This window comes from Dermochelys coriacea, chromosome 1 (genome assembly GCF_009764565.3).
Source record: "Dermochelys coriacea isolate rDerCor1 chromosome 1, rDerCor1.pri.v4, whole genome shotgun sequence".
Classification (NCBI taxonomy): Eukaryota; Metazoa; Chordata; order Testudines; family Dermochelyidae; genus Dermochelys; species Dermochelys coriacea.
This window is the reverse complement of record NC_050068.2, coordinates 121,037,494-121,051,022: the sequence shown is the minus strand read 5'-3', so window position 1 is coordinate 121,051,022 and position 13,529 is coordinate 121,037,494. Positions and strand designations below refer to the sequence as shown.

Below are 13,529 nucleotides of genomic sequence, written 5' to 3'. Positions count from 1 at the left end.
AGGAAGGATTGGGGCTGATGTACATTAAAAGGAGGAAGAAGAGAAAGAGAAATGCGTCATACCCACGACGCACGGGTCCCCTGAAACCCTTTAAAAGAAAGGCTTTGACCTGCAGGGTCGGCCATAAGCGAAAGTCCAAGAGGAAGCCGGGGCGAAAGAGGAGACGCTCTCTGCCTGATAAAAGAGATATATTTTAATCAACATGTCTTTTGTTCACTGCGGGTTTGAAGAGTGCACCAAATCTGAACTAGACTTGTTCCAAATAGCCCCTACGCAGACGAGATTGAGAAAAGCATCTACACCGAGGTGCCACCTCTATCAGCTGTTACGGAGTCTGCCCCCATTGACTTTTTTATAGCAGGGAATGGCGTAGATTATATGGATTTAAACAACACACTGTTGTACCTGTGTGGCAAGATTGTAAAAGGAGATGGAACTGAACTCGCCACAGATGCTGAGGTGGGCCTGGTGAATTACCCAGTGGCCTCTATTTTTAGTCAACTGGATGTCACGCTGGGAGACCGCCTTGTAAGCCAAAGCAACAACTGTTACCCTTACAGGGCCTTTATAGAATCGGTGCTCAATTACAGCGACGACACCCTCGCCACACAATTTTCTGCTGGCCTCTTTTACAAAGACACTGCCGGACAACAGGAAGAAACGGGGTTGGATGGCGAGAATCTAGGGTTTGTGAGGCGTGCAAAACTGACTGCCCAAAGCAGAACAGTAGAGCTTCTGGGTCATCTACACAGCGACCTGTTTTTTCAAGAAAAACTATTGTTGAACGGAGTGAATGTGAAAATTAAACTGACGTGCAGTAAAGATGCTTTCTGTTTAATGGGCAGTGGAACCGAAGGTTTTAAACTATGCATTCTATCAGCATCCCTTTTTGTGAAGAAAGTATGGGTGGCCCCGAGCGTTTGTCTGGGGCACGCTGAGGCCCTGCTTACCGCTAATGCTAAATACCCTGTGGACCGTGTGGGTATGAAAGTGTTTAGCATCCCTGCAAGCAGCCGGGTCAGTAACCAGGAGAACCTGTTTTTGGGACAGTTACCCAAAATGCTTGTCCTAGGGTTTGTGGATAATGATGCCTTTAGCGGGAGTTACACTAAAAATCCCTTTCATTTTAAGCATTACGACATTAATTTTGTGGCCTTGTATGTGGATGGTGAACAGATACCAACCAAGCCTCTGCAACCAGACTTTGAGGCAGGAATCCGTGTGAGAGAATACATGAATCTGGTACAGACGGCGGGTAAACACATGAAAGATCGTTCTCTGTTAATCGACCGTGAGGAGTTTTCACACGGTTACACCTTGTTTGCCTTTGACCTGTCCCCCGACAAGGAATGCACCAATCACTATTCCCCGATTAAAATCGGGAACCTGAGAGCAGAAATACGTTTTGGGAAGGCTTTAACCATTACCATCAATATGATCGTGTATGTGGTTTTTGACAATGTCATAGAGATAAATCAGAGGAGAAATGTTCTGTTTGACTACATGTGAACATGGACACCGTGCAGCTCTCACGTGTCTTATCAATGGACCCTTACACAAAAAATAATTTCTTAGATGTGTTTCCCTGTGATTGGCTCCCTGGCGGCAAGCTGTCTGAGAGACCCCTCAACATACATCCACATAACCAACCGGGTGAACACTGGCTTGCCTTGTATCTAGTGGAGCGTAACCTTGGAGAGTTTTTTGACTCATATGGGCACCCCCCAAACAGTGTGTTGTTTCCTAAAAGCATTATGAAATTTTTAAACAAAAATACCACAGACATTGTGTTTCACAACAGACAATTACAAGACCCCAGCTCCATCGCCTGCAGCTATCACTGCATGTTTTTCTTACACTATCGTAGCAAGGGTTTATCTTTTGACCAGATTTTAAAATTGTATTCTAATGATTTAAAATGACTGGATGGTGATGAATTTTGTAAAAAATAAATTTAAATCCTTGGACAAGCCTAGTCTTGCTCAAAACATGTTTCAATAAGCCCAGACATGTGTATCTTGCAACGATTTTCATAGTCACGTTACCCAATAAAGTACCCCAGGTGAGGGGTACTTTAAAGACAATTGATGTTTAGTGGGGCTTTTTTTAAAAAACAAAAACAAAACAAAACACAATGACCAATTCAGAAATGTTTTATTTAAAGCAAAACATTACCAGTTTAAAAAATTAGAACGTGAAAAAGATCACACTCTGAGCCATTCGGCTCTTTTAGCCAATTTTCGTTTTTAGACGGCAAAAAAAGGATTCACAGTTTCTTGATCCACCCCGGTGTCAGCGGTCGAGGCCTTGAGGCGTTCCAAAAGATCTCTGTTGGCTGCATTGCCCATGATGGAAGATGGTATGTTCAGTTCCGCCATTGCATTCATAAACACATCCCATCCTTTAGGTACATGTCTGTAGGAACAGAGCGCGTCTGGGTGACGACCCTAACTAAGTCAAGCATGTTAGAACCATTAACCACAGAGTCTTTGTACACAAAAGACCCTTTATCGTTCCACAAAGAGAGATTTTTATCCTGGCCCAGCTTATTTAGCAATACTAATGCATTTTTCTTGTAACGCTTATTCACGTTATCCAACACCTCCTGAGCAACAGAGTCTGAGGTCTTTGTGTTTCTGAGGGTTTGGCAGTCACACTCTGTTCCTGTTCTGGTAGAAACAGACTTATTTTTCCTTTATCCACATTGCTCTGCTTCACGTACGTTAGGTACCTTTGAAGCACAGTGGTATAAAGTTTAGCCTTTTCATATTCACCTAAGTCAGTTCTTTGAAGAACAGACTTCATTTCAGCATCCAGTAAGTGTGCTGCGGTCGTTCTGATATTTTCCTCTGCTGGAAGGGGAGCCCTTAATTGTCCAACTGGCAGCTGGGCACTAGGTAAATTTTTTCTGCATACTCCATTATTGATTAGTTAAAAGACTCGTTATCAGAGGGATAGCAAAACTTAAGAGCGGTCCGATAAACCCCCCGAGACTGCTTTACCAGATTCTTCTTTCTTTTAAGTGAAACCCTTTTATTACACAAAGTCTTTATAAGCGTGCTTTTCTTTTTCAGCACACGCACTTGATTCTGTGTTAAAGGTACATTTCCTTTTAAGATATTGAGGGCTATTTCTGAGATGGCTGCTACTAGATCATCAGCGGCCGAGCACAGTATAGCCCTCCTTTGCTGCGGGGACGATTTGCTAAGTAATTTTAAAAGGCCCAGGTTTCTCTTCACACAGCTAGACATGTTTTCAGTCAGCAGCCCCAGCTGTTAAAAAGGGGCCTGCCAATAATTCATCTCTTTTTATACCCGGCTGTTGTTCTTTTTAAAGTGTAAACTGCCGGCCAGTCTGGAGGGAAAAGACCAGTTCTTAGTCTATAAGCTTCTGGTGTGGAAGCATTTAAATCCACCACCAGGTAGCCATAAGGCCTTTTGGTAGCATCCTCAAAGGCTTCTAGAAAGAATTGAGCTTTGCTGGGGTACATTTGCCGAGCAAGTGTAGCAATTTGTAATCTATCCCTGGGGTTTTTGAACAGAACCATGTACTTTGTGTTTAGGGTAATAGTGCGACTCTTTTTTCCCTGGCAAAATACGTTCTGAACTATATACATCATGCTCAGGTTCCTGCGATGCACGTACTTGGTAAAGGCTTTCTCAATTTCATCGCTTTCACAAGCAGAGTTCATCAGATCATCTATGATAATCATGTTTACTTTATTGGTAGGAAACAAACTGTCATCATCAAAAGCATCAGGCAGCCCCTCCACAAAATTGATAAAGGGATATTTACAGAGCAGTTCTTTATACAGAGCTTGCCAACAACTGTAACACCACACAATGTTCTCAGGCGTAACAGACAATGTTTGTTTGGCATTATCCAATACATTTTTTATAAAGTAACTTTTCCCGCAGTTGCTAGGCTCTGCGAGAATTGCAGAAAAGGGGTGTTTCCACCTCGTATCCATTTTTCAAAAGCCATAGGGCAGGGTTTTAAACCCTTCTCCTAGGACCCTCTTGCTGTAAATGACTTTCTGTGTTTTTTTAAGGGTTTTTGTCTCTATTTGCCACTGATTTTTGTTTCTTACAATAGAGGGCTGCTGCACCTCTATCTTTTTTGAGGGGTTTTCTTGCAGGCCCATGCAATAGTCCAGGACTAGGGATCTTTCAAACTGTCAAAGTTGATCTTTTCACAGTTTGCTACGTTCAGGATAATACCTTTGACCTTCATACAGACCTTTCCTCCTGACAGCTTATACCCGTATGTTTTGGGGCCTGCCAACACAAACTCGGTGATTTGTTGATCTGGCGGGATCTCACTTGTGAGGTCCCCTAAATAATCCCCCAGAGGGGGATTCCAGGCCCCCTCCCTTTTCACAAATATCACCGAGTCAGTTCGTGGTACAGGCACCGCTCTGGCAACCCGTCTAGGAGGCTGTATAGTTCTAAGCGGGTAAAAGTGGTGGTGAAACAGGCTATGAAAACATTGGTATTGCCATAGACAGAATAACGGTCTTTTGCGTGCTTCCAAGATACGCACACTGTTTCATCGTCGATAAACTCACAGGATGAAACCTCATAGTTGGGGGAAAACAGGTACTGAAAGAGTTTGTCAGTTCTCACTATGCTGGTATTGGGTAGAATGGTTCTTTGGCCGAATTTACCCCACAGAGAATTTAAAAACAGTTTAGCAATTTGGCAGGGTTTAGCCTGATCTCGTTTTGGTGTAAATGCACGCCTTCTTTCTGGTAGAAATCGTTAACATACTTATTTTGTTTTTCTTCATCTGTGCACCAGCTGGGATACCCTGAAGCCTCTTGTTTCTGGCGGAGGCGTAATTTTATGTACTCTGAAAAGAGTTCATTACATTTTTCATTAAAATGCCAGATTTCATAGATTTTAGTCACCACGTACCCCTTTGCTATGGCCGCGTTCAATTCCACCATGCACCAAGTCCCCAGGATGGCCCTCTCCTCGTCAGTGTGGATGCATGTCTCCCACTGCTCGGTTTCCACACAGGTTTGGCATAGTGGGAATATAAGCTTGCTACCCACTCTGACAGGTAACAATGGGAAAAAGAGGCCTTGTGAGGGGTACACTTTAACTTTTGCAATTCCAAAATAATTTGTAAGGGGTCCAAATTTGTCATAAACTATATCGGGGTGTCCAATAGGATAGTCTTTGGTTTTGTTTACGAAAGGGTACAGGCTGGTAAAATCATAATAGTGGATTTCTTCGCTGGGTTTAGGTTTATAATATAGACGGATAGCGTTTGTCCTCCCCCCAAAAAGAGCATCCCTAGACATGAGAGGCTGGGGTAACTGGGCTCGGTTTAAAAAGCTTGCAAGCTCCCTGTCTGTTCCTTTCATCACCTCCCACTCTTGCTCCCAAAGAGTCCTCACTACAAAACCAAGTCATTTTAGGTAGTCAGTCTTGAGCTGTGTCTTGTAATAAAGAAATCCAAAAGTTGTACCCATCATAGGGTTTTGTGCTTTTCACAATGACAGGTGACACAACCGTGAAAAAAACACCCATTAAACTCAAAGGCTGTGTGTACTCCATCAACATTGGCATAACCGTCTAAAAAGTAGGGGCCTACCTGTAGTTCCCCACCCTGTAAAGCATGCGGTATTTGTATATTTTCTTTTTGAGAGGTATACAATAGCCACTGAATAGATGGGGTTGAATATCTCTTTTTCTGCCAGTGATAGTTGTCTGGAGGGAGAAGAGCTACTATGTTAGGCTCCAAAAACATAAACCTGTACATAGCCATGCAGACAGATGCCAGTGTTATGTACCGGAATGGATCTATACACAGTTTTATCTCGGTGAATTTACCAGGTTCTCTCTCTACTATATCGCCCTTCTCTGTCATTTTCATAATTTCTTTTCTGTATAGGATACAAGCCTGTCTCAAAATTTTTACATCCTGCTGACAGTAATATGCAAGCTCTTTCTGCAGGTCAAAAGTCTCAGAGCTGTGGTCTTGATACCAGTCGAGAAACTCTGCTTTTTCCCTGGGCATCATGCTTTCTACACCATAGTGCTCCACCCCAGGCATAGGCCCCACATAATTTTGACTTTCTAAAGTGTTAAAAAAATGTGGAAAATACGTTTGCAACCTTCAAACCCCATCGCCTGCGGGAGCTTGCTAAGCTTCAAGGGCAAGAAGTTTAAGGAGTCTATAAAACGAATGCCCAGGGTCTTAACATTCACACACATTAATTTACTACTCTGAGTGATGAGCTCTGTGCACATCTTTTCCTTCAGTAACTGCCTAACGCAGAAGTATGCATCATAACCTTTGGAACTGTGCACTAGGAATGTGTAGTCCCGGAACTCTTTGCTAATAAAGGTCTTAACAAACATAGAAAGACACTCATCACCCTTAAATTCCCAGGATTTTTCTGGCTTTAGGGACATTGCAAAAATGTAATTGGGAGTGTGCAACCCAGTCTCCTGGGTGCATTCAGAATTATAAAAAATATACTTTTCTGAGGATTCGGGCTTTCTAAGGCTGTCCATAAAACAGAGGTGACTGTCTATATCTCCAATGATCAAGCCCTGACACTGCTTACTCTGCCTCCCTTTACACCTGTGCCGCTTGTCCACGTACGACTGACATTTATCACACAAAGTTTTAGACAGGCATTCAACTTGTTTTTGATGCACAGTTGACATGTCTATCTAAATACTCTTTGGATTGACAATACAGTCACCAGCTAGGACACCTCAGCTGCACACCCACACTCTCTGAGCATGTTGCGCTCAGAGGCGGCAATGATACCTACAAGAGTGGTTGTGACTGTACACCGTGTGGCAAAACTCACAATAATTTTTTGCTCCGAACAACTTCTTCACATCTAGAACTCCCTAGTAATGCTCATCGTGCAACAGGATGAAATAAGTCTTAGGGTATACTGGGCCCCCCGTTTTAAAAAAAACCCAGCCACCTTTCACCGCATACCGCACCACCTGTATGTTAACTCCTAAATGCTGTTCAAACTTTGCTACGTCACTGAGCATAACCTTTTTTTGATCTGACCACCCCAGTTTCTCGCCTCCACTAACAATTCCACATCCGTAGGTTTATGACCGGACATGATGGCCAAGAGCCCCCCCCCCACCGCAAAAAATAGATTGGTACCGGTGTAAGTCAGGTCTACTAAACATTGTCTCTTTTTATGAATAATTTGACTACTAAGGATAGAATTTAAAACTCTACGAGCGCCCCCACCCCTATTTTTTACAACTGTCACAACGAGGCGCAATGTCCCATCGACATGCAATTCTCTATTGCTCTGTAGCAGCTTTGAGGTCTGGGTTAAGAAATCCTCAGCGGACAGCTCATCCCTAGTTCTTCTGGCCGAAAACAAAGGGTTAGTTAAATGACAGCTCTCTAAACATTACTGTACATAATCATCAGGGCCTACCCTACCATTAATGTCATCAAGAACTAGCTGTATCCCTCTGTGTATGGCTTCAACAACCTATTGAGTTGAATTTATTTGCTCAAGATTGACAAAACGAAACTCCTCACAATACACGACCCCCCAAATCTAGGTAATTCATGTTGCCAACTTCTCACTCTCTCCATATACACCTCTGCATTTTCAGGGTTACTTGGGGGTTCCTCTACGGAACCGTCAGTGGCATCTTCTACATCAGATACTAATTGAGAGTCAGACTCTGAGGTGCTTCCATAAGGGTCATTGGGAGTAAATGGGCCCCCGTCTAGAGAGCCCTCTGGGGAATTTTCTAAACCAGAGTCTGATTTCGCCTCCCCATTTTCAGACATGCCAGTTTGAGAGCCTCTGGTAGGGGGCATCTCTTTTTGGTTTTTTTTTCTCATTACCTCTTTAGCCCTTCTTAAAATTTTTACAGCAACCCTGGCCTGCAACTTTTTGGCAGCCATCTGTTTATCCCCCAAGCGTGTCCACCCTTTTGTTTACACATGAGCTGATGTGCACCCTTGAGGATGCCCCTTTCCACACCTAGTCATGCCTGATCAGAGCCACCCTTTCCAGCCCCCCTTTCTTTTCGGACCCCTGAGGATTCAGCATCCATCAGTTTTCTGAACAAAGCATCATATTTTTTCGAAATCTTTTTAGAATGCCGTTGTTTTAGACCCCCCCCCCCCCGAAGACACAGCATCTATCAGTTTTCTGAATGAAGCATCAAACTCTTCCCAAATACTAGAATATGGGGAATCTGTGACACGCTTATGGTTTTGGGAGAATGGCTGGTCAGACCTTGTTTTTTTATTCACAACCCCTAGAGCGCCTGCTCCAGGATTGCGAATGTGTGTGTTTTTGCGCGCATTCAGGGCCCCTAGAGTGCGTGCTCTGGGTTTGTGAATGTGGGCGTTTTCACTCACAGTTTTCTCACGGCTTGGTGCAGCGGTGCCAGCTGAGGAACTGGAGTCGTGTTGCATGATTGCAATACCTTGGCATCGCAGGAGTTTTCAATCCTTGTTTTTTTATTCACAACCCCTAGAGCGCCTGCTCCGGGATTGTGAATGTGTGTGTTTTTGCGTGCATTCAGAGTCCCTAGATTGCGTGCTCTGGGTTTGTGAATGTGAGCGTTTTTGTTCACAGTTTTCTCAGGGCTTGGTGTGACAGTGGCCACTGAGGAACTGGAGTTGTGTTTGCACAGATGCAATATCTTGGCGTCGCAGGAGTTTTCAATCCTTGGTTTTTTAGTCACAACCCCTAGAGCGCCTACTCCGGGTTTGTGAATGTGTGTGTTTTCGCTCACAGTTTTCTCAGGGCTTGGTGTGGCGGTGGCCACTGAGGAACTGGAGTTGTGTTTGCACAGTTGCAATACCTTGGCATCGCAGGAGTTTTCAATCCTTGTTTTTTTATTCACAACCCCTAGAGCACCTGCTCCAGGTTTGTGAATGTGCGTGTTTTCGCTCACAGTTTTCTCAGGGTTTGGTGTGGCGGTGGCCACTGAGGAACTGAAGTTGTGTTTGCACAGTTGCAATACCTTGGCATCGCAGGAGTTTTCAATCCTTGGTTTTTTATTCACAACCCCTAGAGCACCTGCTCCGGGTTTGTGAATGTGCGTGTTTTCGCTCACTGTTTTCTCAGGTCTTGGTGTGGCGGTGGCACTGAGGAACTGGAGTTGTGTTTGCATGGATGTTTTTTACCAGCGTGTTTTGTTTTGTCCTTGGATTTGATGTATATGAGGTTTGGACTGCCCTGATGCTTCATCTGCACTCTTGTGGTGATTTGCTTTGTTAAAGGTCTCAAAGCAGATTCCTGGTTCTTAGGTGATTCTCGGGGAGGTGTCCTTGTAGCTCCCACTACAGCCTTGTCAGAAGGGCTGCACATGCCTGATTGGGGCAGGGAAAAAAAAGCATTTTACAAAAATGTAACTTTGCCAGCTTTCTCACCCACACCTATGTATTAACTGCCCAATAGAGTTCTGCCAACTCCAGAGGCTATATTTAAACTGTCCAATAGCATCTGTGAACTCCTGAGGTTTTATTTCATTTCATATTAATCAGAAATCACTATCCTCACCCACCCACCTTATTATGGGTGCACCCCAATCAAAATTAACCCTATGGCAACAAGGGTGAGTAATCACAGTCACCCTGGCTATTGAGTGACGGGGTGGTTAAGCCCTTTCAGTTAAACAGAATCTCTATTGTACTCAGCCACATGTCTGAACCATCCCTGTTTGTTTTATTGTAAACACATTATCAGGATTTCCCCCCCTCCCACACACACACACACAATATACATTTCAGCTTTTTTGCTGCAAGTGGGTCTCTCTTACACAAAAGACACAAGAACTAGGTTCTCACAAACAATTTTTTTTTATTTAAAAGACATACAGCTCCTTGAAAACAAACCAAGATGCTCCATTAAAAAAAAGAAGAAAAAAAAATTAAGTTCCCTTAAGGGCCAGAGACCATTTAACAGAAATACAGATCAACACAAAGCCCTTTTCAATAGATTTTTTTTTAAATTTTCAGCTACCAAGTTTTATATCACATGTTTAGCCCCTCACCATTTTCTAACTTAATCCTTTTAGATTTCTTACAAATAGCCTTTTACTTAAGCAGGGTTCTGTAACTTTTTGTGCGGACCAGATGGTCAATATAACGCTCTAAGCAGGCATCTTCAGGTTTGGTCATTTTCTTTAAAACATGGTCAGAGTCTCAACTGAATTGCACAGCATTTATCAAGGTCACCCCTTGCGCTAAATGTTCTTGGGTTAGGCACAGACATTGCATAGCATAACCTATGGCAATAACAGTGTTTAATAAGCTTTCCAAACACAGCTCAGCACACAGGCCCCGGAGCTTGCAGTTTATATCCACTGAAGTCCAAGTCACACAGTTATGGTGCAGCTGGCCTGGTGCATCTATGACACAGCCCTCACAATCTTCAAAAAGCTTTTCCCTAAGACAGTGATTAAGAACAGCATAAACAGCAATGCATACAATAGTCCGCATGACTTTTTTATGCTCACGAAGTGGCACTGGCTCAGTCAGTTCCATGCCAATCCTCCTCCTAAACTTCTCATAGCCGTCATCCTCAGAGTCGTCTTCAACATTCTGTATCGGCGTTGAGCAAAAACAAGGTGGGCCCGGTTCATCTTCGCTGCTTGATGCAACGCAGTCCAGGGTCTCCAGGTCCTCTAGAAAGGCATCATCGAGCTGTCGACAGATTTTTTCAGAAAAGAAACAGTGTAAGCACCCCCCTGCTTGGTTTTTGATTTACACAATCCCTGGTTCCTAACCCCATTACACACCACAACCCCCTCCTGACCATCACTTCTTAAACATTCATTTACCTGAGCATTGTCTTTTCTGTTCATCTTTCCACTAGTGACTCCCCCAAGCTGCGATTGCCTTCCTCCTCCAGGGGGAGCAAGAGGCCATCACGCTCATCGGGGTGCCTCACAAGCAGCTGGGTTTCCGGTTCCGGCGTATCCATCAATGGCTGGGCCAAAGGGCTCCCCTCAGTTGCTCCCTCCTCCTCCTCGGAATTCTCGCTGATGTAGCGCTTTCTCCGCAGTTTATCGAAGACCCTTGGGGCTAAAATAAAGTCTGAAGTTCTCACGGGGGTGGTGAAGGAGGCCATGTTTCCACGATTTCTAAAACACACGCTCTTGGTAAAAAATGGCCTCTTCTGCCCAACGCTGGGACTTATGGGGTGATGGTGCTGCACTCTGATTGGCAGAGGGGTCACACGCCCCTCTTCTGGGCGGTTCACCCCATCCCAGAACCTGTCCTATTTTGGTCAAATCTGCTCTCGGGGTGGCCTGATTGGTAGAGGTTGTTGGGAGGAGTTGTTAGAGGGGTCACACAAATCATTTCCGGGCAGGTCACCCCACCCCTGGAACTCGCCCTGATTGGTCAAATCTCCTCTTGGGGCCGGTCCTATCGGGACAAAACCCAGCCTGATTGGTAGAGGGTGGCACAAGGAGTTGTTAGAGGGGTCACACGACCCACTTCTGGAGAGGACACCCCACCCCCGGAACTTGCCCTGATTGGTCAAATCTCCTCTCGGGGCAGTCCTAGAAGGGTGAAACCCCTCCTGATTGGTAGAGGGAAGTGGGAGGAGTTGTTAGAGGGGTCACATGACACATCTTGCTTTCAGTCATGTGGCAGCCTTGACCCTGGAAGTAATACCCCATGGGTGGGCCTTCTGGTGAAGGGGGGCAGTGGTCAAGGGGTGGGGCTTAATGGGTCAAGGGGCGGGGTTAGGGTTTGATTGACAGTAGGGCCCTTATACTACTGATGCATAGTGGGCTGTCGTGGCTGCCCCAGGTCAGGTCAGTCTTGCCACAGTGAACCATGCTGCCCTTGAACCTATTAAGCTGAGCTCAGAGCTAGGTGACTGTTCATCTGGCCTGGTGATAGTGTGGAAGTTCCTGGTAGTGGCAGAGGCTTTCTCCCAGTCTGCCCACCACAGTGAGCTGATGATGTTATTAGTTATAGGGTGTAAAGCACTATCCAGATAGGGTTGCTGAACATTATGTAGCATTTGCTGTACCTGGCTGATCAGTTTGTTGTCTGCATTCTGATGCAGATGTTAGATAGAGGAATATTGGCCAGAACTGGTGACCATGCAAGTTTTGTTGGCTTTGGTGTGCCTGAGATAATTCTCATGGTATGATTAGGCTGTGTGTCTACTAGCCTAGTGGTGCGGAGTTTAACCAAAGTGGGGCACAGTATTCTCCAACTGAGTAGCAGAGCACAAGCCCTGAACTGTGCAGTGTTCGCGCATTGGCTCCCTACCAATTTGTTCAGAAGTGTTTCTGCTATTGATCTTTTCAGCTACTTTAGTGAGATGGCATTTGTATGTGAGTGTGTGATTTAGGGTAACCCCTAAATACACTGACTTTGTATCGTGTGCCAGCCACTGACCATTCAAAAAGATGTTAAGCTCAACCTGGCTCTGAGGATGGTGTAATTGGAAACATGTTGACATGATCTTTGATGTACTTGGCTTCAGTATCCATTCCTTGCAATAGTCACCTAGTATAATATACTACTGGCCACCTGACAAGAATGGTGACAGTGACTGTGAAATGCTAAGGGAGGTTAAAGAGGCTACAAAACCAGAAAACTCAATAGTAAAAGGTGATTTCAATGATCCTCATGTTGACTGGTTTAATGTCACCTCAGGGCATGATTCGGAGATAAAATTTTTAGAAGACTTCTTCTTTGAACAGCTAGTCCTGGAACCCACAAGGGGTGAGGCAATTCTTGATTTAGTCTTAGGTGGAGCACAACATCTGGTCCAAGAGGTCACTACATCTGAACCACTTGGTAATAGTGACTATAATGTAATTACATTTAGTATTCTTGTTCCAGGGGAAAGGAGTACTTGTGGCACCTTAGAGACTAACAAATTTATTAGAGCATAAGCTTTCGTGAGCTACAGCTCACTTCATCGGATGCATTTGGTGGAAAAAACAGAGGAGAGATTTATATACACACACACAGAGAACATGAAACAATGGGTTTATCATACACACTGTAAGGAGAGTGATCACTTAAGATAAGCCATCACCCACAGCAGGGGGGGGAAAGGAGGAAAACCTTCCATGGTGACAAGCAGGTAGGCTAATTCCAGCAGTTAACAAGAATATCAGAGGAACAGTGGGGGGTGGGGTGGGGGGGAGAAATACCATGGGGAAATAGTTTTACTTTGTGTAATGACTCATCCATTCCCAGTCTCTATTCAAGCCTAAGTTAATTGTATCCAGTTTGCAAATTAATTCCAATTCAGCAGTCTCTCGTTGGAGTCTGTTTTTGAAGCTTTTTTGTTGAAGTATAGCCACTCTTAGGTCTGTGATCGAGTGACCAGAGAGATTGAAGTGTTCTCCAACTGGTTTTTGAATGTTATAATTCTTGACGTCTGATTTGTGTCCATTCATTCTTTTACGTAGAGACTGTCCAGTTTGGCCAATGTACATGGCAGAGGGGCATTGCTGGCACATGATGGCATATATCACATTGGTAGATGCGCAGGTGAACGAGCCTCTGATAGTGTGGCTGAT

The 13,529-nt window shown here is 44.4% G+C and overlaps 1 protein-coding gene across 1 annotated transcript; it reads left to right on the top strand.

Moving 5' to 3' along the window:
• Positions 1–378: 378 nt before the first annotated feature.
• Positions 379–1,509, top strand: LOC119851912 (uncharacterized protein F54H12.2-like). The gene has a single exon (XM_038392550.1). The coding sequence runs from the start codon at positions 379–381 to the stop codon at positions 1,507–1,509; it is 1,131 nt and encodes a 376-aa protein (XP_038248478.1).
• The last annotated feature ends 12,020 nt before the right edge of the window (positions 1,510–13,529 follow it).

Coding starts and splice junctions, on each gene's coding strand:
- LOC119851912 (XM_038392550.1), top strand. CDS start 379: ATGGATTTAAACAACACACTGTTGTACCTGTGTGGCAAGATTGTAAAA.